Consider the following 21,246-nt stretch of genomic DNA (forward strand, 5'->3'; position numbering starts at 1 on the left):
CAAAACTCACTTGGGCTGAGCAGCAGCAGCAGCAGGGAGAGAGTCAAGGGCAGAGACTCAAGTTTACTGCATGGAAGAAGGCAATGGTAAACCACTTCCGGATTTTTACCGAGAAAACTGTCTGGATCCACTACCAAAACGATCGCAGATGGAGGTGGGGCGTTCTGGGAGAGATCATCATCATCATCATCAATCGTATTTATTGAGCGCTTACTGTGTGCAGTGCAAGCACTTAGGAAGTACAAGTTGGCAACATATAGAGACAGTCCCTACCCAACAGTGGGCTCACAGTCTAAAAGGGGGAGCGATGTGTCCCTGGAGTCGCTACGGGTCGGAGCTGACTCGACAGCATAAGACAAGACAGATATCCACATATATGCTGTGGGGATGGGAGGGAAGATGAAAGAAGGAGCAAGTAAAAGCGATGCAGAAGGGAGTGGGAGAAGAGGAAAGGACATAGTCAGGGAAGGCTTCTTGGAGATGTGTCTTCAATAAGGCAGTTCCTGCACTCTAAGTGTTTAAACTCTAAAATGGACCATGGCGATCTAAGTAAATGATGACATACAGATGCACACACAGCTATACCCACGTTGAACAGACACCAGACTACAGCTCTTAAATTCATCCTTCACTGGCAGTGTGCTCAGTGGAGAATGAAGTGAATCAGGAGAGCTGCCCGGAGGGGTCAATAGAATCACCACTTTGCATTCAGTTAGTCGGGAAAGGTTTCTAGGGTATGGGCTTGGGGGAAAAATGTTCAAGCAGTGTTTGAATGGCACGTGGGAAAGAACTTGGTATTCCCAACATCTGGGACAGCCCGAGAGCAGGTTCAGTTGTGGAAAAGAGAGGGGAAGAAGTGAGGAAGTTTGCTTGGGATGAGCAGAGAGTTAGGCTTGGGGGCAGTTAGCTGGATTCCCTCCCCACATCCGCCAAGCTAGCTCTCTTCCTCCCTTCAAGGCCCTACTGAGAGCTCACCTCCTCCAGGAGGCCTTCCCACACTGAGCCCCCTCCTTCCACTCCCCCCCTCCTCTCCAACCCCCCCGCCCTACCTCCTTCCCTTCCCCACAGCACCTGTATAGATGTATATATGTTTATACGTATTTATTACTCTATTTATTTTACTTGTACATATCTATTCTATTTATTTTATTTTGTTAATATGTTTTGTTTTGTTCTCCGTCTCCCCCTTCTAGACTATGAACCCACTGTTGGGTAGGGACCGTCTCTATATGTTGCCAACTTGGACTTCCCAAGCGCTTAGTCCAGTGCTCTGCACACAGGAAGCGCTCAATAAATACGATTGATTGATTGATTGATTGACTAATAGGGAGATCAGCGATGAAAGAATCGAGAGTGACGGGTCTCTGCAGGTGACAATGCTGATATTTGATCCACAAGGCAGGGCCTTAAGGAGGAAAAAGAAAAGGGTGTGTGTTTCCAGGGGCTGACCAGAGTAAGGACTCCGCCAGCAGCTCCTCTAGACCGTAAGCTCGTTGTGGGCAGGGAACATAGCTACCAACCCTGTAACACCATACTCTCTCAATTGCTTAGTATAGTGCTCTGTATATAGTAAGCACTCAGTAAATACGATTGATTGATTGATTGATTGGCAGCAGCATTGCCAATCAGTTGGAAGGAGGTGGGAATGTGAGCAGGAGATGACTGGAGTATTCTAGGGGAGAAATCAGTGGGGCCCAGTGTAAGGCTCTGCCCTCGCTGGGACAATCAATCAATCAATCAATCGTAGAGAGGAAGGGTCAGATTCAATAACTACGAAGAAAAGAAGCAGTGTGGTCTATTGGATAAAGCATAGCCCTGGGAATCAGAAGGACTTGGGTTCTAATCCTGGCTCTGCCACTTAATAATAATAATGGCATTTATTAAGCGCTTACTATGTGCAAAGCACTGTTCTAAGCGCTGGGGAGGTTACAAGGTGATCAGGTTGTCCCACGTGGGGCTCACAGTCTCAATCCCCATTTTACAGATGAGGTAACTGAGGCCCAGAGAAGTGAAGTGACTTGCCCAAAGTCACACAGCTGACAATTGGCGGAGCCGGGGTTTGAACCCATGACCTCTGACTCCAAAGCCCGGGCTCTTCTCCACTGAGCCACGCTGCTTCATTTGTCTGCTGTGTGACCTTGGGCAAGCCTCTTTGCTTCTGTGGGCCTCAGTTACCTCATCTGTAAAATGGGGATGAAGACGGTGAGCCCCAGGGGGCACGGACGGTGTCCAACCTGATTAGCTTGCATCTATCCCAGAGCTCAGTGTCTGGCACAGAGTGAAAATAAAAAATTAAAAAGGCAAGTGGTTTTAGCGGCCACCTGTAGCGTGTGGAGCAAAAAACAGAGAAACAGAGACGACTCCAAGGTTCCTTTCTTAAGGTGTGAGAAATCTCTGATAGGGATGCTAAGGCCGGGGATTGGTTATGGAGGGAAAATGCCTACTGTGTTTAATTTGGAGTTGAGGTCATGAAGCCTGTACCTTCAGGTGAGAAGCAGCGTGGCTCAGTGGAAAGAGCCCGGGCTCTGGAGTCAGAGGTCATGGGTTCAAATCCCGACTTTGGGCAAGTCACTTAACTTCTCTGGGCCTCAGTTACCCCATCTGTAAAAAATGGGGATGAAGACTGTGAGCCCCCCGTGGGACAACCTGATCGCCTTGTAACCTCCCCAGTGCTTAGAACAGTGCTTTGCACGTAGTAAGCGCTTAATAAATGCCAGCATTATTATTATTATTAGGTGTATTGGAGACAGAGGGTTAGGCAGGGATGAACTAGGGGGAGACTTCAGGGGTGGACGGGATTGGGGGTGTGTGAGTGTGTGTGAACTCAGGAGGCCTTCCCAGACTGAGCCCCTTCCTTCCTCTCCCCCTCGTCCCCCTCTCCATCCCCCCCATCTTACCTCCTTCCCTTCCCCACAGCACCTGTATATATGTATATATGTTTGTACATATTTATTACTCTATTTATTTATTTATTTATTTATTTTACTTGCACATATCTATCCTATTTATTTTATTTTGTTAGTATGTTTGGTTCTGTTCTCTGTCTCCCCCTTTTAGACTTTGAGCCCACTGTTGGGTAGGGACTGTCTCTATATGTTGCCAATTTATACTTCCCAAGCGCTTAGTACAATGCTATGCACATAGTAAGCGCTCAATAAATACGACTGATTGATTGATTGATTGATTGAACTGAGGGAGGTGGGAGACTTCATTCAGGGGGCTGGGAATGAAGACTTGGAAAACAGTATGGCCTAGTGGAAAGAGGACAGGCCTAAGAGTCAGATAACTTCATTCTAATCCCGGCTCTGCCACTTGTCCGATGTGTGATCTTGGACAAGTCACTTCACTTCTCTGGGCCTCAGTTTTCTATTTCTATAAAACGGGGATTAAATCCTACTCCCCCTTCTAGACTGTGAGCCCGTCGTTGGGTCGGGACCGTCTCTATATGGTGCCGACTTGGACTTCCCAAGCGCTTAGTCCAGTGCTCTGCACACAGTAAGTGCTCAATAAATACGATTGAATGAATGAATGACTGTGAGCCCCGTGTGGGTCAGGGATTGTAGCCAGCCTTAATATTTTTTATCTACCTCAGCACTTTGTTCAGTGCTTGGCACGTAATGAGAGCTTAAAAATGTTATTGTTATTATTAGTATTATCAAGACTGGAAACCAAAAGAAGAACTTGAATGCAGGGTCACAGTAAGCGCTCAATAAATCCGATTGAATGAATGAATGAATAAAGGAAACACTACAGAAGCAACCAGTGATGTAGTAAGCAAGTTCAGCCAAGTAATATTGGTGTCTTAAGTGTTTCATTTAAGAGGTAGTCTAGCAAAACAAGACAAATTGTACTTCCCAAGCGCTTAGTACAGTGCTCTGCACACAGAAAGCGCTCAATAAATACGATTGAATGAACGAGTGACCTGATTACCGAAGATCGCATAATAATAGTAATAATAATGGCATTTATTAAGCGCTTACTATGTGCAAAGTACTGTTCTAAGTGCATAGACAAGCCCTGGCCAACCTTGGCATCATTCTGAACTGCATCTATAAGTAATAATAATAATAATGGCATTTATTAAGCGCTTACTATGAGCAAAGCACTGTTATAAGTACTTACTGGATGCCCATCAAGATGGATCCTAAATCCAAGGAAAAATCCTAACAGGTAAGCAACGGTGCCAACCCTCTGTCTACACTCTGTCTACACTCCTCCCTGGGAACTGTGTCATGCTGACACCGAGTATTTGTTACTATGGCAACTGGTTAGGGGACCAATGCAGCAACCAGTTGCCATGGTGACTAGATCTCCCCCATCAAGGTGCCTCCCCTCTGGGCTTCCCTCAGCCACCCCATCTCTAGGAACCCCTGGGAACCACCCTACTTTTCTCAGAGGCCTCTTCTGTTTCCTTCCCCCATTCACTCATTCATTAAATCGTATTTATTGAGCGCTTACTGTGTGCAGAGCACTGTACTGAGCGCTTGGGAAGTCCAAGTTGGCAACATCTAGAGACGGTCCCCACCCAACAGCGGGCTCACAGTCTAGAAGGGGGAGACAGACAACAAAACAACACATCTTAACAAAATAAAATAAATAGAATAAATATGTACAAGTAAAATAGAGTAATAAATCTGTACAAACATATATATATACATATATACAGGTGCTGTGGGGAGGGGAAGGAGAGGAAGGAGGGGGCTCAGTTTGGGAAGGCCTCCTGGAGGAGGTGAGCTCTCAGTAGGGCTTTGAAGGGAGGAAGAGCCTTCCTTGGCCTGTTTACCCCTGACACAATCCCCTGTTATTGTTAACAATAACAATTATTGTATTTGTTAAGCACTTATTATGTGCCAAGCACTGTACTAAGCAATGCGCCACCCACCCCACGTTGCTGCCCACCCAATCTGTGAGACTCAAAATAGGTGATTGAGAGGAACCGTGGATAGAGGACAGTGAGGACTGTCTTGGGAATTTACAGGAATAATAATAATAATAATGGCATTTATTAAGCGCTTACTATGTGCAAAGCACTGTTCTAAGCGCTGAGGAGATTACAAGGTGATGGGCCTCAGTTCCCTCACCTGTAAAATGGGGATGAAGACTGTGAGCCCCTTGTGGGACAACCTGATTACAAACATATATACAGGTATATACTGTATATTGTACTTTATTACTGTATCAATCTCCTTGCTGACCTCCGAACCTCGTTTCTCACTTCACTCTGCTGCCCAGATCATGATGCGTATATAGCTATAATTCTATTTATTCTGACTGTTTGACACCTGTCTGCATGTTTTCTTTTGTTGTCTGTCTCCCCCTTCTAGCCTGTGAGCCCGTTGTTGGGTAGGGACCGTCTCTATACGTTGCCGACTTGGACTTCCCAAGCGCTTAGTACAGTGCTCTGCACACAGTAGGCGCTCAATAAATACGATTGAATGACTGAACGAATCAGGGGTTTACTTTGCCAAAACCCCATTACTGAAAATTCAGGTTGGCTACAGCTTGTCTGACGCCAACGCGCACGCACAACTCTTTCTTCCGACAGCCTCACGGATCTGGACGGCTGTTGTCAGAAGAATGTTCCCTCATTCTGCTAATGCAGTCAAAATGTGTTTTCTACGAGAGCTGCTTCTTACGACCAATTTCCATTTCAAAAAGATCACACCCTTCCAAGTCCCTTGTGCACAGGGATCATGCCTCTTTTTATATTGTACTTTTCCAAGCATAGAACCCGGTAAGCACTCAATCAATCAATCAATCGTATTTATTGAGCGCTTACTGTGTGCAGAGCACTGGACTAAGAGCTTGGGAAGTCCAAGTTGGCAACATATAGAGACGGTCCCTACCCAACAGTGGGCTCACAGTCGAGAAGGGGGAGACAATCAATCAATTAACCAATCAATCGTATTTATTGAGCGCTTACTGTGTGCAGAGCACTGGACTAAGCGCTTGGGAAGTCCAAGTTGGCAACATATAGAGACGGTCCCTACCCGACAGTGGGCTCACAGTCTAGAAGGGGGAGACAATCAATCAATTAATCAATCAATCGTATTTATTGAGCGCTAACTGTGTGCTGAGCACTGGACTAAGCGCTTGGGAAGTACACATTGGCAACATATAGAGACGGTCCCGACCCAACAGTGGGCTCACAGTCTAGAAGGGGGAGATGATCAATCAATCAATCAATCAATCAATCATATTTATTGAGCGCTTACTGTGTGCAGAGCACTGGACTAAGCGCTTGGGAAGTCCAAGTTGGCAACATATAGAGACGGTCCCTACCCAACAGTGGGCTCACAGTCTAGAAGGGGGAGACAATCAATCAATCAATCGTATTTATTGAGCGCTTACTGTGTGCAGAGCACTGTACCAAGTGCTTGGGAAGTACAAGTTGGCAACATATCTACCCAACAGTGGGCTCACAGTCTAGAAGGGGGAGACAGAGAACAAAACCAAACATATTAACAAAATAAAATAAACGGAATAGATGTGTACAATCGTATTTACTGAGCGCTTACTGTGTGCAGAGCACTGTACTAAGTGCTTGGGAAGTACAAGTTGGCAACATAAAGAGACGGTCCCTACCCAACAGTGGGCTCACAGTCTAGAAGTACAAGTAAAACAGAGTAATAATAAATAAATAGGGTAATACCATTGATTTCAAGCTCTTCTAATACTTACCTTCTCCACGAAGCATTTCTTCATTACTTCATCTACACAACTCTGGCGTCCCCGCAGCCACCTCAGTGTGCTTTTATCGTTTTGTGTATTTATTTGCCCACGTGCCCTTGTTTAGCAACGCGACCCGTTTTCCTCTAAATGTGCGTCCCTGTTGTCCCCACGCCCCTTCAGGGAAGACACCGTGTCTTATGCTTCTCTTAACGCGTGTAGAACAGCGGCATGCAAATATATACCAGGTGCTAAATGCCAATTATAATGACTGACTTTAGGACTTGATGCCGTGTTGGCGTCCAGTTCTACCATCAACTTTATTTCCTTGGTTCCGTCTACCTGTCCATCTTCGGAGGGAACGCTTGTTGCCATGGTAACGGGATTCAGTGACAGCATTCAGCTCATTATCCCATAGGGCTAATCACGCTTCGCCGATTCTGCCAGGCAGTTCCTATCCATCTGCATTCAGCTACATGCCAAACAGAAGAGGGAGAGGGAAAGAGGGAAAAAAGGGAGAGAGGGAGAGAATCATTCATTCATTCGATCGTATTTATTGATCGAATAATCAATATAATTCAATCGTATTTATTGAGCGCTTACTGTGTGCACAGCACTGGACTGAGCGCTTGGGAAGTCCAAGTTGGCAACATATAGAGACGGTCATCATCATCAGTCGTATTTATTGAGCGCTTACTATGTGCAGAGCACTGTACTAAGCGCTTGGGAAGTCCAAGTTGGCAACGTATAGAGACGGTCCCTACCCGACAGCGGGCTCACAGTCTAGATTCATGATTTAGTAGGAAGCAGCCTGGCCTGGGAATCAGAGGACTTGAGTTCCAATCCCCGCTCTACCGCTTGTCTGCTGTGTGACCTTGGGCAAGTCACTTAACTTCCGTGGGCCTCAGTTACCTCGTCTGTAAAATGAGGATTAAGACTGAGCCCCATGAGGGAACTGGACTATGTCCAATTTGATTAGATTGTACCTACCCCAGTGCAAACGAGAGAGATACATTTCTTTTAAGATGTGGAGAATATTTGGTTTACATCGTGGGAATCAGGGTGAGCCCGTTGTTGGGTAGGGACCGTCTCTATATGTTGCCATTTTGTACTTCCCAAGCGCTCAGTACAGCGCTCTGCACCCAGTAAGCGCTCCATAAATACGATTGAAGGAATGTGCATTTAGCTGTAATTCTATTTGTTCTGACGACTTGACATCTGTCCCCGTGTTTTGTTGTCTGTCTCCCCCTTCTAGACTGTGAGCCCGTTGTTGGGTAGGGACCGTCTCTATATATTGCCATTTTGTACTTCCCAAGCGCTTAGTACAGTGCTCTGCACCCAGTAAGCGCTCAATAAATACGATTGAAGGAATGTGCATTTAGCTGTAATTCTATTTGTTCTGACGACTTGACACCTGTTCACGTGTTTTGTTTTGTTGTCTGTCTCCCCCTTCTAGACTGTGAGCCCGTTGGTGGGTAGGAACTGTCTCTATATGTTGCCGTTTTGTTCTTCCCAAGTGCTTAGTACAGTGCTCTGCACCCAGTAAGCGCTCAATAAATACGATTTAAAGAATGTGCATTTAGCTGTAATTCTATTTGTTCTGACGACTTGACACCTGTCCACGTTTTGTTTTGTTGTCTGTCTCCCCCTTCTAGACTGTGAGCCCGTTGTTGGGTAGGGACCGTCTCTAGATGTTGCCATTTTGTACTTCCCAAGTGCTCAGTACAGTGCTCTGCACCCAGTAAGCGCTCAATAAATACGATTGAAGGAATGTGCATTTAGCTGTAATTCTATTTGTTCTGACGACGTGACACCTGTTCACGTGTTTTGTTTTGTTGTCTGTCTCCCCCTTCTAGACTGTGAGCCCGTTGTTGGGTAGGGACCGTCTCTATATATTGCCGTTTTGTACTTCCCAAGCGCTTAATACAGTGCTCTGCACCCAGTAAGCGCTCAATAAATACAATTGAAGGAATGTGCATTTAGCTGTAATTCTGTTTGTTCTGACTTGACATCTGTCCACGTGTTTTGTTTTGTTGTCCGTCTCCCCCTTCTAGACTGTGAGCCCGTTGTTGGGTAGGGACCGTCTCTATATGTTGCTGTTTTGTATTTCCCAAGCGCTTAATACAGTGCTCTGCACCCAGTAAGCGCTCAATAAATATGATTGAAGGAATGTGCATTTAGCTGTAATTCTATTTGTTCTGACAACTTGACATCTGTCCACGGGTTTTGTTTTGTTGTCTGTCTCCCCCTTCTAGACTGTGAGCCCGTTGTTGGGTAGGGACCGTCTCTATATGTTGCCGTTTTGTACTTCCCAAGCGCTTAGTACAGTGTTCTGCACCCAGTAAGCGCTCAATAAATACGATTGAAGGAATGTGCATTTAGCTGTAATTCTATTTGTTCTGATGACTTGACATCTGTCCATGTGTTTTGTTTTGTTGTCTGTCTCCCCCTTCTAGACCGTGAGCCCGTTGTTGGGTAGGGACCGTCTCTAGATGTTGCCGTTTTGTACTTCCCAAGCGCTTAGTACAGTGCTCTGCACTCAGTAAGCGCTCAATAAATTCGACTGAAGGAATGAAGTGGGAGGGAGTTTAGGTTGTAGAAGCAGGTAGGATTGAGAGCTCACCTCCTCCAGGAGGCCTTCCCACACTAAGCCCCTTCCTTCCTCTCCCCCTTGCCTTACCTCCTTCCCCTCCCCACAGCACTGTATATATGTTTGTACATATTTATTACTCTATTTTATTTGTACACATTTATTCTATTTATTTGATTTTGTTAATTTGTTACCATGTTTTGTTTTGTTGTCTGTCTCCCCCTTCTAGACCGTGAGCCCGCTGTCGGGTAGGGACCGTCTCTAGATGTTGCCAACTTGGACTTCCCAGACGCTTAGTCCAGTGCTCTGCACACAGTAAGCGCTCAATAAATATGATTGAATGAATAAATGAATGAATTGCAGAAAAGCAAAGCTCTGGTAATCCTCCCTCCCTCCCACCTCCCCACTCATCCCCCTCCCAGCCAACCCTGTCCAGCCCCACAGGGCGTTTTCCCAGGAGACCCACATAGTAACCACTTGGGATGCAGCATTTCCTAACGGACAGAGCACGGGCTGGAAGTCCGAAAGACTTGGGTTCTAATCCCGGCGCCACCCCTTGTCTGCTGTGTGACCTTGGGCAAGTCACCTAACTTCCCTGTGTTTCAGTTCCCTCATCTGGAAAATGGGCATCAAGACTGTGAGCCCCACGTGGGACAGGGACCGTGTCCAACCTGGTTTGCTTTTATCTAGCCCAGCGCTTACTACCTGGCACGTAGTAAGCACCTAACAAATCCCATCTATAAAAAACAAAGCAGCAAGGCTCAGTGGAAAGGAGCCCGGGCTTTGGAGTCAGAGGTCATGGGTTCAAATCCCGGCTCCGCCAACTGTCACCTGTGTGACTTTGGGCGAGTCACTTCAATCAATCAATCAATCGTATTTATTGAGCGCTTACTGTGTGCAGGGCACTGTACTAAGCGCTTGAGAAGTACAAGTTGGCAACATATAGAGACGGCCCCTACCCAACAGCGGGCTCACAGTCTAAAAGGTGGGCTCACAGTCTAAAAGACTTCTCTGGGCCTCGGCGACCTCATCTGGAAAATGGGGATTAAGACTGTGAGCCCGCCGTGGGACAATCTGATCACCTTGTAACCTCCCCATCATCAATCATCAATCGTATCTATTGAGTGCTTACTGTGTGCAGAGCACTGTACTAAGCGCTTGGGAAGTACAAGTTGGCAACATATAGAGACGGTCCCTACCCAATAGTGGGCTCACAGTCTAAAAGTTGCTGTAAGCACTCCCCAGTGCTTACAACAGTGCTTTGCCCATAGTAAACGCTTAATAAATGTCATTATTATTATTATTATTATTATTATTATTATTAAAACCAAAAAAACATAAATGACCTTCCCCCCACCACTGAAAGAAGTAAAGTCTGGATGGTCCTTCAGGCTCCAGGCCTAACGCAGTGTGGGCTCACATCCTGGAACAGGCCCTTTCATTCATTCATTCAATCATTTATTGAGCGCTTACTGTGTGCAGAGCACTGTACTAAGCGCTTGGGAAGTCCAAATTGGCAACATCTAGAGACGGTCCCTACCCAACAGCGGGCTCACAGTCTAGAAGGGGGAGACAGAGAACAAAACCAAACATATTAACAAAATAAAATAGAATAAATATGTACAAATAAATCAATAGAGTAATAAATCCGTACAAACATATATACATATACACAGGTGCTGTGGGGAGGGGAAGGAGGTAAGGCGGGGGGTATGGAGAGGGGGAGGAGGGGGAGAGGAAGGAGGAAGGTGCTTCCCTTTCTAGCCAAAGCAGTGCTCCTTTTTCCTCTTCCGACTAGAACGAGCTGGGGGCATTAAAGCGGTGTACAGGGCGTCGATCCGCCTCCCGCCCCCACCCAGACCGGGGGAGACCTGGGGCCCGGGACAAAGACGGAGTCCCAAGACCAGATCCGTGGCTCAAATGGAAAGAGCCCGGGCTTTGGAGTCAGAGGTCAGGGGTTCAAATCCCGGCTCCGCCGACTGTCCGCTGTGGGCAAGTCACTTCACTTCTCTGGGCCTCAGTTACCTCATCTGGAAAATAGGGATGAAAACTGTGAGCCCCCAGTGGGACAACCTGGTCACCTTGTAAGCTCCCCAGCGCTTAGAACAGTGCTTTGCACATAGTAAGCACTTAACAAATTCTATCATTATTATTATTATCTCCTCCCCCTGGGCTTCCAGGCTGTCCATCCCCTCGCCCCCTCGTCCCTCCCCTCCCTTCTCTCCTTCTCCAGCCCAGCCCGCACCCTCCGCTCCTCTGCCGCCACTCACCTCCTCACCGGGCCTCATTCTTGCCCGTCCCGCCGTCGACCCCCGACCCACGGCCTCCCCCTGGCCCGGAATGCCCTCCCTGTGCCCATCCTCCAAGCTCGCTCTCTTCCTCCCTTCAAAGCCCTCCCGAGAGCTCACCTCCTCCAGGAGGCCTTCCCAGACTGAGCCCCTTCCTTCCTCTCCCCCTCGTCCCCCTCTCCATCCCCCCGTCTTACCTCCTTCCCTTCCCCACAGCACCTGTATATATGTATATATGTTTGTACATATTTATTACTCTATTTTATTTGTACGTGTTTATTCTATTTATTTTATTTTGTTAATATGTTCTCTCGTTGCCTGTCTCCCCTTTCTAGACTGTGAGCCCACTGTTGGGTAGGGACCATCTCTAGATGTTGCCAACTTGTACTTCCCAAGCGCTCAGTACAGTGCGCTGCACACAGTAAGCGCTCAATAAATATGATTGAATATGTTTGTACGTATTTATTACTCTATTTGTACATATTTATTCTATTGATTTTATTTTGTTAATATGTTCTGTCTTGTTCTCTGTCTCCCCCTTCTAGACTGTGAGCCCACTGTTGGGTAGGGACCGTCTCTATATGTTGCCAACTTGGACTTCCCAAGCGCTCAGTACAGTGCTCTGCACAGTAAGCGCTCAATAAATACAGTTGAATGAATGAATGAATGTTTGTACGTATTTATTACTCTATTTTATTAGTACATATTTATTCTATTGATTGTATTCTGTGAATATGTTTTGTTTTGTAGTCTGTCTCCCCCTTCTAGACTGTGAGCCCACTGTTGGGTAGGGACTGTCTCTATATGTTGCCAACTTGTACTTCCCAAGCGCTTAGTACAGTGCTCTGCACACAGTAAGCACTCAATAAATACAATTGAATGAATGAATATGTTTGTACATATTTATTACTCTATTTTATTTGTACATATTTATTCCATTTATTTTATTTTGTTAATATGTTCTGTCTTCTTGTCTGTCCCCCACTTCTAGCCTGTGAGCCCGCTGCTGGATAGGGACCGTCTCTAGATGTTGCCAACTTGTACTTCCCAAGCGCTTAGTACAGTGCTCTGCACACAGTAAGTGCTCAATAAATACGATTGAGTGAATATGTTTGTAGGTATTTATTACTCTATTTGTACATATTTATTCTATTTATTTTATTTTGTTAATATGTTCTGTCTTGTTGTCTATCTCCCCCTTCTAGACTGTGAGCCCACTGTCGGGTAGGGACCATCTCTATATGTTACCAACTTGTACTTCCCAAGCGCTTAGTACAGTGCTCTGCACACAGTAAGCGCTCAATAAATACGACTGAATGAATGAATGTGTTTGTATGTATTTATCCCTCTATTTGATTTGTACATATTTATTCTATTTATTTTATTTTGTTAATATGTTGTCTTGTTGTCTGTCTCCCCCTTCTAGACTGTGAGCCCGCTGTTGGGTAGGGACCGTCTCTATACGTTACCAACTTGTACTTCCCAAACGTTTAGTACAGTGCTCTGCACACAGCCCAAGCACTTAGTCCAGTGCTCCGCACACAGTAAGCGCTCAATAAATACGACTGAATGAATGAATGAATAAATACGACTGAATTCATTCATTCAATCGTATTTATTGAGTGCTTACTGTGTGCAGAGCACTGGACCAAGCGCTTGGGAAGTACAAATGAATGAATCCCTCACGAGCCCTGCTTCCCAGCCTAAGTCCAATCTGAGAAGGGTCCTACACAAACACACTTTATTTACACTTGAAAAAATTTAAAAATAAAAGGGGGGGAGGGGAATGGAGAGAGTTTGACTCTGTGTTACTCCAGTGTCTCCTGGCCCTGAGGAGGCAGGAAGGACACGGGTTCGAGCCGAGGAACCAGCCGGGATCCCGTGGGTGAGGGGAGCCCTGCAACAGAAGAGAAGGGAGGATGAGTGAGACCCGGGGAGGCCCCAGAGGGCAGAACTGTTCTGACACTGCTCCCAGCCCCCACTCATCAGTGGAACAAATAATAATAATAATAATAATAATAATAATGATAATAATGATGATGGTATTTGTTAAGCGCTTACTATGTGCCAAGTACTGTTCTAAGCGCTGGGGAGGTTACAAGGCGATCAGATGGTCCCACGGCGGGCTCACAGTCTTCATCCCCATTTTACAGATGAGGGAACTGAGGCCCAGAGAAGTGAACTGACTCGCCCAGAGTCACACAGCTGACAGTTGGCGGAGCCGGGATTTGAACCCATGACCTCTGACTCCAAAGCCCGGGCTCTTTCCACCGAGCCACGCTGCGTCTCGTGAATAAAATGAAAGCCAGGACGGCTCTTTCCAGCTCTGGAGATATGTGCGTATTATGCATATTTATTCTATTGATTTTATTTTGTTAATATGTTTTATTTTGTTGTCCGTCTCCCCCATCTAGACTGTGAGCCCGTTGTTGGGTAGGGACCGTCTCTATATGTTGCCAACTTGGACTTCCCAAGCGCTTAGTACAGTGCTCTTCACACAGTAAGCACTAAATAAATACGATTGAATGAATGAATGTGCATACTGTGCATATTTATTCTATTTATTTTATTTTGTTAATACGTTTTGTTTTGTTGTCTGTCTCCCCCTTCTAGACTGAGAGCCAATTGTTGGGTAGTGACCGCCTCTATATGTTGCCAACTTGTACTTGCCAAGCACAGTGCTCTGCACACAGTAAGCGCTCAATAAATACGATTGAATGACTGAATGAATGTGCATATTGTGCATATTTATTCTATTTATTTTATTTTGTTAATATGTTCTAGACTGAGAGCCAATTGTTGGGTAGTGATCGCCTCTATATGTTGCCAACTTGTACTTGCCAAGCACTTAGTCCAGGCTCTGCACACAGTAAGCGCTCAATAAATACGATTGAATGAATGAATGAATGTGCATATTGTGCATATTTATTCTATTTATTTTATTTTGTTAATATGTTTTGTTTTGTTGTCTGTCTCCCCCTTCCAGACTGAGAGCCAATTGTTGGATAGTGACCGCCTCTATATGTTGCCAACTTGTACTTGCCAAGTGCTTAGTACAGTGCTCTGCACATACTAAGCGCTCAATAAATACGATTGAATGACTGAATGAATGTGCATATTGTGCATATTTATTCTATTTATTTTATTTTGTTAATATGTTTTGTTTTGTTGTCTGTCTCCCCCTTCTAGACTGAGAGCCAATTGTTGGGTAGTGACCGCCTCTATATGTTGCCAACTTGTACTTGCCAAGCACAGTGCTCTGCACACAGTAAGCGCTCAATAAATACGATTGAATGACTGAATGAATGTGCATATTGTGCATATTTATTCTATTTATTTTATTTTGTTAATATGTTCTGTTTTGTTGTCTGTCTCCCCCTTCTAGACTGAGAGCAAATTGTTGGGTAGTGACTGCCTCTATATGTTGCCAACTTGTACTTGCCAAGCGCTTAGTACAGTGCTCTGCACACAGTAAGCGCTCAATAAATACGATTGAATGAATGTGCATATTGTGCATATTTATTCTATTTATTTTATTTTGTTAATATGTTTTGTTTTGTTGTCTGTCTCCCCCTTCTAGACTGCAAGCCCAATGTTGGGTAGGGACCGTCTCTAGGTGTTGCCAACTTGGACTTCCCAAGCGCTTAGTACAGTGCTCTGCACACAGTAAGCGCTCAATAAATACAATTGAATGAATGAATGAATGAATGTGCATATTGTGCATATTTATTCTATTTATTTTATTTTGCTAATATGTTTTGTTTTGTTCTCTGTCTCCCCCTTCTAGACTGTGAGCCCACTGTTGGGTAGGGACCGTCTCTAGATGTTGCCAACTTGGACTTCCCAAGCGCTTAGTCCAGTGCTCTGCACACAGTAAGCGCTCAATAAATACGATTGAATGAATGAATGTGCATATTTATTCTATTTATTTTATTTTGTTAATATGTTTGGTTTTGTTGTCTGTCTCCCCCTTCTAGACTGTGAGCCCGCTGTTGGGTAGGGACCATCTCTATATGTTGCCAACTTGGACTTCCCAAGCGCTTAGTACAGTGCTCTGCACACAGTAAGTGCTCAATAAATACAATTGAATAAATGAATGAATGTGCATATTGTGCATATTGATTCTATTTTGTTAATATGTTTTGTTTTGTTGTCTGTCTCCCCCTTCCAGACTGTGAGCCCACTGTTGGGTAGGGACCGTCCCTATATGTTGCCAACTTGTACTTCCCAAGCGCTTAGTCCAGTGCTCTGCACACAGTAAGCGCTCAATAAATACGATTGAATGAATGAATGAATGAACATGGAGAGAAGCAGCGTGGCTCAATGGAAATTGGGCTTGGGAGTCAGGGGTCACGGGATCAAATCCCCGCTCCGCCAATTGTCAGCTGTGTGTCAGCTTCTAGACTGTGAGCCCGCTGTTGGATAGGGACCGTCTCTAGATGTTGCCAACTTGGACTTCCCAAGCGCTTAGTACAGTGCTCTGCACACAGTAAGCGCTCAATAAATACGATTGAATGAATGAATGACCTTGAGCAAGTCACTTAACTTCTCTGTGCCTCAGTTCCCTCATCTATAAAAAGGGGATTAAGACTGTGAGCCCCACGTGGGACAACCTCATCACCTTGTACCCTCCTCAGCGCTTAGAACAGTGCTTTGCACATAATCGGTGCTTAATGAATGCCATCATTATTATTATATGGGACCAGGGTGGAAATGAGGTGGAAAGTTACGGAAGGCAGCCCTGGAAAAATAAGTGCCCGTGCGCCTGTGGTGGTCTCAGAGTTATTCGGACGTGGACATTTGTATATATGTATATATGTTTGTACATATTTATTACTCTATTTATTTTACTTGTACATATCTATTCTATTGATTTTATTTTGTTAATATGTTTGGTTTTGTTCTCTGTCTCCCCCTTCTAGACTGTGAGCCCACTGTTGGGTAGGGCCCGTCTCTAGATGTTGCCAACTTGCACTTCCCAAGCGCTTAGTACAGTGCTCTGCACACAGTAAGCACTCAATAAATATGGATTTATTGATTGATTGATTGATTGACATTTGGGGGATTGGCTCTGAGCAAAGTCACCTGGCTGGGGGAAATCTGTGGGCAGGGCTACCCCTCACAGGCCTGAGCGCCAAGGAGCAGAAGTGGCATTGACGGGCCTTCGGTGTTCATAATAATAATAAAGATAATAATAATAATGGCATTTATTAAGCGCTTACTATGTGCAAAGCACTGTTCTAAGCGCTGGGGAGGTTACAAGGTGATCGGGTTGTCCCACGGGGGGCTCACAGTCTTCATCCCCATTTGACAGATGAGGGAACTGAGGCCCAGAGAAGTGAAGTGACTGGCCCAAAGTCACCCAGCTGACAAGTGGCGGAGCCGGGATTTGAACCCATGACCTCTGACTCCAAAGCCTGGGCTCTTTCCACTGAGCCACGCCGCTTCTCATCCAAGGCCACGGGGCAGAGTGTGGGCGGCCGTGGCCTGGCCGCTGTCCACCCGAAGCCCTGCGGCCCTGGCGGTGATCGGCGCGGCCCCCGTGATGAGTAGCACAGCCCCTCCGGTGAGCGGTCAGTCTCCAGGTGTGGACGGTGAGGGAGCCGGCCCGCACTCCTACGCTTTCAGTGGAAAGAGCCCGGGCTTTGGAGTCAGAGGTTATGGGTTCGAATCCCGGCTCCACCAACTGTCAGCTGTGTGACCTTGGGCAAGTCACTTCACATCTCTGGGCCTCAGTGACCTCATCTGTAAAATGGGGATGAAGACTGTGAGCCCCACGTGGGACAGCCTGATCACCTTGTAATCTCCCCAGCGCTTAGAACAGTGCTTTGCACATAGTAAGTGCTTAATAAATGCCGTCATTATTATTATTATTATTATTATTTCAGCCAACAGCCAGACCCTCTCTTGGGCCTGATTTCTCTCCCCCGCTAGGCAGAAGGACGGAGTCGGCTTAGAAACCCACCCCAGAGCCACCCAGGGAGAAAGAAAGAAGTCAGAGCAACCACCTCGGAGACCCACTTGGACTTCCCAAGCGCTTAGTCCAGTGCTCTGCACACAGTAAGCGCTCAATAAATACGACTGATGATGATGATGATGATGAAAAGCACTTCCAAGGACCGGACGGATGCAGGCCGGGCGGCCTGGGGATGGGAGGGAGAGGGGAAAGAACACAGGCAAGTCCGCGTGGAGCCGTTTACCCGAGTCGGCCGTGGCGTCCGCTACATCTCCCCACACTGGGAGATCACCACCGGCAGCTTGGGCTTGTTGTTGGGTCCCGTGGGTACGTTCTGCAGAAGGGAAGGAAGCCAGGGCGGTCAGCGAGGGCAAGGTCTGAGCCTGCGCCGGGGCCCGAGCACGATTTCAGGGGCTGGGGAGAACGGTGGCCTCGCCGGGGGCCTTCCCGTCGGGCTCCCTTGTTCATTCAGTCGTATTTATTGAGCGCTTACTGTGTGCAGAGCACCGGACTGAGCGCTTGGGAAGTACAAGTTGGCAACATATAGAGACGGTCCCTACCCGACAATGGGCTCACAGTCTAGAAGGGGGAGACGGACAGCAAAACAGGTGTCAAGTCAGGTGGACGGGTGTCACGTCATCTGGATAAACAGAAATAAAACTAGACGCACATCATTAACACAATAAATAGAATAGTAAGTATGTACAAGTAAAATCAATAGAGTAATAAATGTGCACAAACATAGATACAGGTGCTGTGGGGAGGGGAAGGGGGTAGGGCGGGAGGGATGGGGAGGGGGAGAGGAAATCAATCAATCAATCGCATTCACTGAGCGCTTACTGTGTGCAGAGCACTGGACTAAGCGCTTGGGAAGTCCAAGTTGGCAACATATAGAGACAGTCCCTACCCAACAGTGGGCTCACAGTCTAGAAGGGGGAGACGGACAACAAAACGGGTGTCAAGTCAGGTGGACAGGTGTCACGTCATCTGGATAAACAGAAATAAAACTAGATGCACATCATTAACACAATAAATAGAATAGTAAGTATGTACAAGTAAAATCAATAGAGTAATAAATGTGCACGAACATAGATACAGGTGCTGTGGGGAGGGGAAGGAGGTAGGGCGGGAGGGATGGGGAGGGGGAGAGGAAATCAATCAATCAATCAATCGTATTCATTGAGCGCTTACTGTGTGCAGAGCACTGGACTAAGCGCTTGGGAAGTCCAAGTTGGCAACATATAGAGACAGTCCCTACCCAACAGTGGGCTCACAGTCTAGAAGGGGGAGACGGACAACAAAACAGGTGTCAAGTCAGGTGGACTGGATAAATAGAAATAAAACTAGATGCACATCATTAACACAATAAATAGAATAGTAAGTATGTACAAGTAAAATCAATAGAGTAATAAATGTGCACAAACACATATACAGGTGCTGTGGGGAGGGGAAGGAGGTAGGGCGGGGGGGGATGGGGAGGAGGAGAGGACAAACGGGGCTCAGTGTGGGAAGGCCTCCTGGAGGAGGTGAGCTCTCAGTAGGGCTTATGAGAAGCCCTATGTCATATGCCATATGTCATATGAGAAGCAGCGCGGCCTAGTAATAATGATGATAATAATAATAATAATGATGGCATTTATTAAGCGCTTACTATGTGCAAAGCACTGTTCTAAGCGCTGGGGAGTTTACAAGGTGATCAGGTTGTCCCACGGGGGGCTCACAGTCTCCATCCCCATTTTCCAGATGAGGTCACTGAGGCCCAGAGAAGTGAAGTGACTTGCCCAAAGCCACCCAGCTGACAATTGGCAGAGCCGGGATTGGAACCCGTGACCTCTGACTCCAAAGCCCGGGCTCTTTCCACTCTGCTTCTCAGTAGAGTCCAGGCCTGGATGTCTGAAGGACCTGGGTTCTAATCCCAGACCCGCCACTCGTCTGCCGAACGCCCTTGGGCAAGTCGCTCAGCTTCTCTAGGCCTCAGTTACCTCAACTGTAAAATGAGGATTCGGAGTGCAAGCCCCATGCATGAGGCAGGGGCTGTGTCCAACCCAATTTGCTTGTTTCCACATCAGCGCTTAGTACGGTGCCTGGCACATAGTAAGCGCTTAATGAATACCATGGTGATTATTATTTTATTGTACTCTCCCAGGCGCTCAGCGCAGTGCTCTGCCCACAGGAAGAGCTCAAGAAGAGAAGCAGCGTGGCTCAGTGGAAAGAGCCCGGGCTTTGGAGTCAGAGGTCACGGGTTCAAATCCCTGCTCCACCGCTTGTCAGCTGGGTGACTCTGGGCAAGTCACTTCGCTTCTCTGTGTCTCAGTTACCTCATCTGCAAAATGGGGATGAAGACTGGGAGCCCCTGTGTCCGTGTGTGGGGAGGGAGGGCATTCCAGGCCCGGGGGATGACGTGGGCCGGGGGTCGACGGCGGGACGGGCGAGAGCGAGGTACGGTGAGGAGATTAGCGGCGGAGGAGCGGAGGGTGCGGGCTGGGCTGGAGAAGGAGAGAAGGGAGGTGAGGGAGGAGGGGGCGAGGGGATGGATGGACAGCCTGGAAGCCCAGGGTGAGGAGTTTCTGCCCATTGCGCAGATTGATTGGTAGCCACTGGAGATTTTTGAGGAGGGGAGTAACACGCCCAGAGCGTTTCTGGACAAAGACAATCCGGGCAGCGGCGTGAAGTATGGATTGAAGTGGGGAGAGACACGAGGATGGGAGATCGGAGAGGAGGCTGATACAGTAATCCAGACGGGATAGGATGAGAGCTTGAACGAGCAGGGTAGCGGTTGGGATGGAGAGGAAAGGGCGGATCTTGGCAATCCGCACCTCCCCGACACCCCAGGGAAACCCCATTTTAAGACCCGATTCAGACCCGCGAGGGCCCCAGGCCGCCAGAGGCGGAGGGGCCCAAACGGGACTCACCTCGATCTTCCTCATCACCAGGAGCCCGTCGACGATCTTCCCTGTGGAGCGGGAGGACGGGTTGGTTTTCCAGCGCCGGGCCCCACGACACTCCCGCCCTCGCGCAGCCCCCTTTTCCCCTCCCCTGGCGATTAAGCGGAGGGCCGCAGCGGCGATCGGGGGGGTCCGACCGCCGCTCACGGGAGGCCCCCCTAACTTGGGCGAGACTGCCCGGCGTTGAAGCGTTTGGCGGGGGCGAGGGGCGCGTCGACAGCGACCGACTTTCCGTGCCAGAAGGCACCGGGGCGGTGACGGGGAGGGACGGGATGGGGTGACTGACCAAAAACCACGTGCTTCCCGTCCAGCCAGTCGCACTTGGAGCAGGTAATGAAGAACTGGCAGCCGTTGGTGCTGGGCCCGCTGTTGGCCTGTTATGAAAGCGAGACCCCCGCGGGGACAGGAGAAAGAAGATCAGAGCAGGCTCGTCCTGTGCTGGGAGGGAATCAATCAATCAATCGTATTCATTGAGCGCTTACTGTGTGCGGAGCACTGGACTAAGCGCTTGGGAAGTCCAAGTTGGCAACATCTAGAGGCGGTCCCTACCCAACAGTGGGCTCACAGTCTAAAAGGGGGAGACAGAGAACAAAACCAAACATACTAACAAAATAAAATAAACAGAATAGATATGTACAAGTAAAATAAATAAATAAATAGAGTAATAAATATGCACAAACATACATGCATATATAAAGGTGCTGTGGGGAAGGGAAGATAAGATGGAGGGGATGGAGAGGGGGACGAGGAAAGCAGTGGGAGTACGGAGAGGAGGCGGTTCCTTATTCATAATAACAA

At 47.3% G+C, this 21,246-nt stretch overlaps 1 protein-coding gene across 2 annotated transcripts in view; it reads right to left on the reverse strand.

Moving 5' to 3' along the window:
- Nucleotides 1–13,273: 13,273 nt before the first annotated feature.
- The window catches only part of PPIH (peptidylprolyl isomerase H), a 31,174-nt gene continuing 23,201 nt past the window's right edge, over nt 13,274–21,246 (reverse strand). For both annotated transcript variants that reach the window (XM_038746185.1, XM_038746186.1), the window contains 4 exons: nt 20,735–20,822; nt 20,416–20,456; nt 17,748–17,837; nt 13,274–13,444 (listed from right to left, as the gene is read on the reverse strand). In XM_038746185.1, the coding sequence (XP_038602113.1) occupies nt 17,769–17,837; nt 20,416–20,456; nt 20,735–20,822 (198 nt within the window). In that variant the 3' untranslated portion in view covers nt 13,274–13,444; nt 17,748–17,768. The remainder of the gene's footprint in view (nt 13,445–17,747; nt 17,838–20,415; nt 20,457–20,734; nt 20,823–21,246) is intronic.

This window comes from Tachyglossus aculeatus, chromosome 5 (genome assembly GCF_015852505.1).
Source record: "Tachyglossus aculeatus isolate mTacAcu1 chromosome 5, mTacAcu1.pri, whole genome shotgun sequence".
Classification (NCBI taxonomy): domain Eukaryota; kingdom Metazoa; phylum Chordata; class Mammalia; order Monotremata; family Tachyglossidae; genus Tachyglossus; species Tachyglossus aculeatus.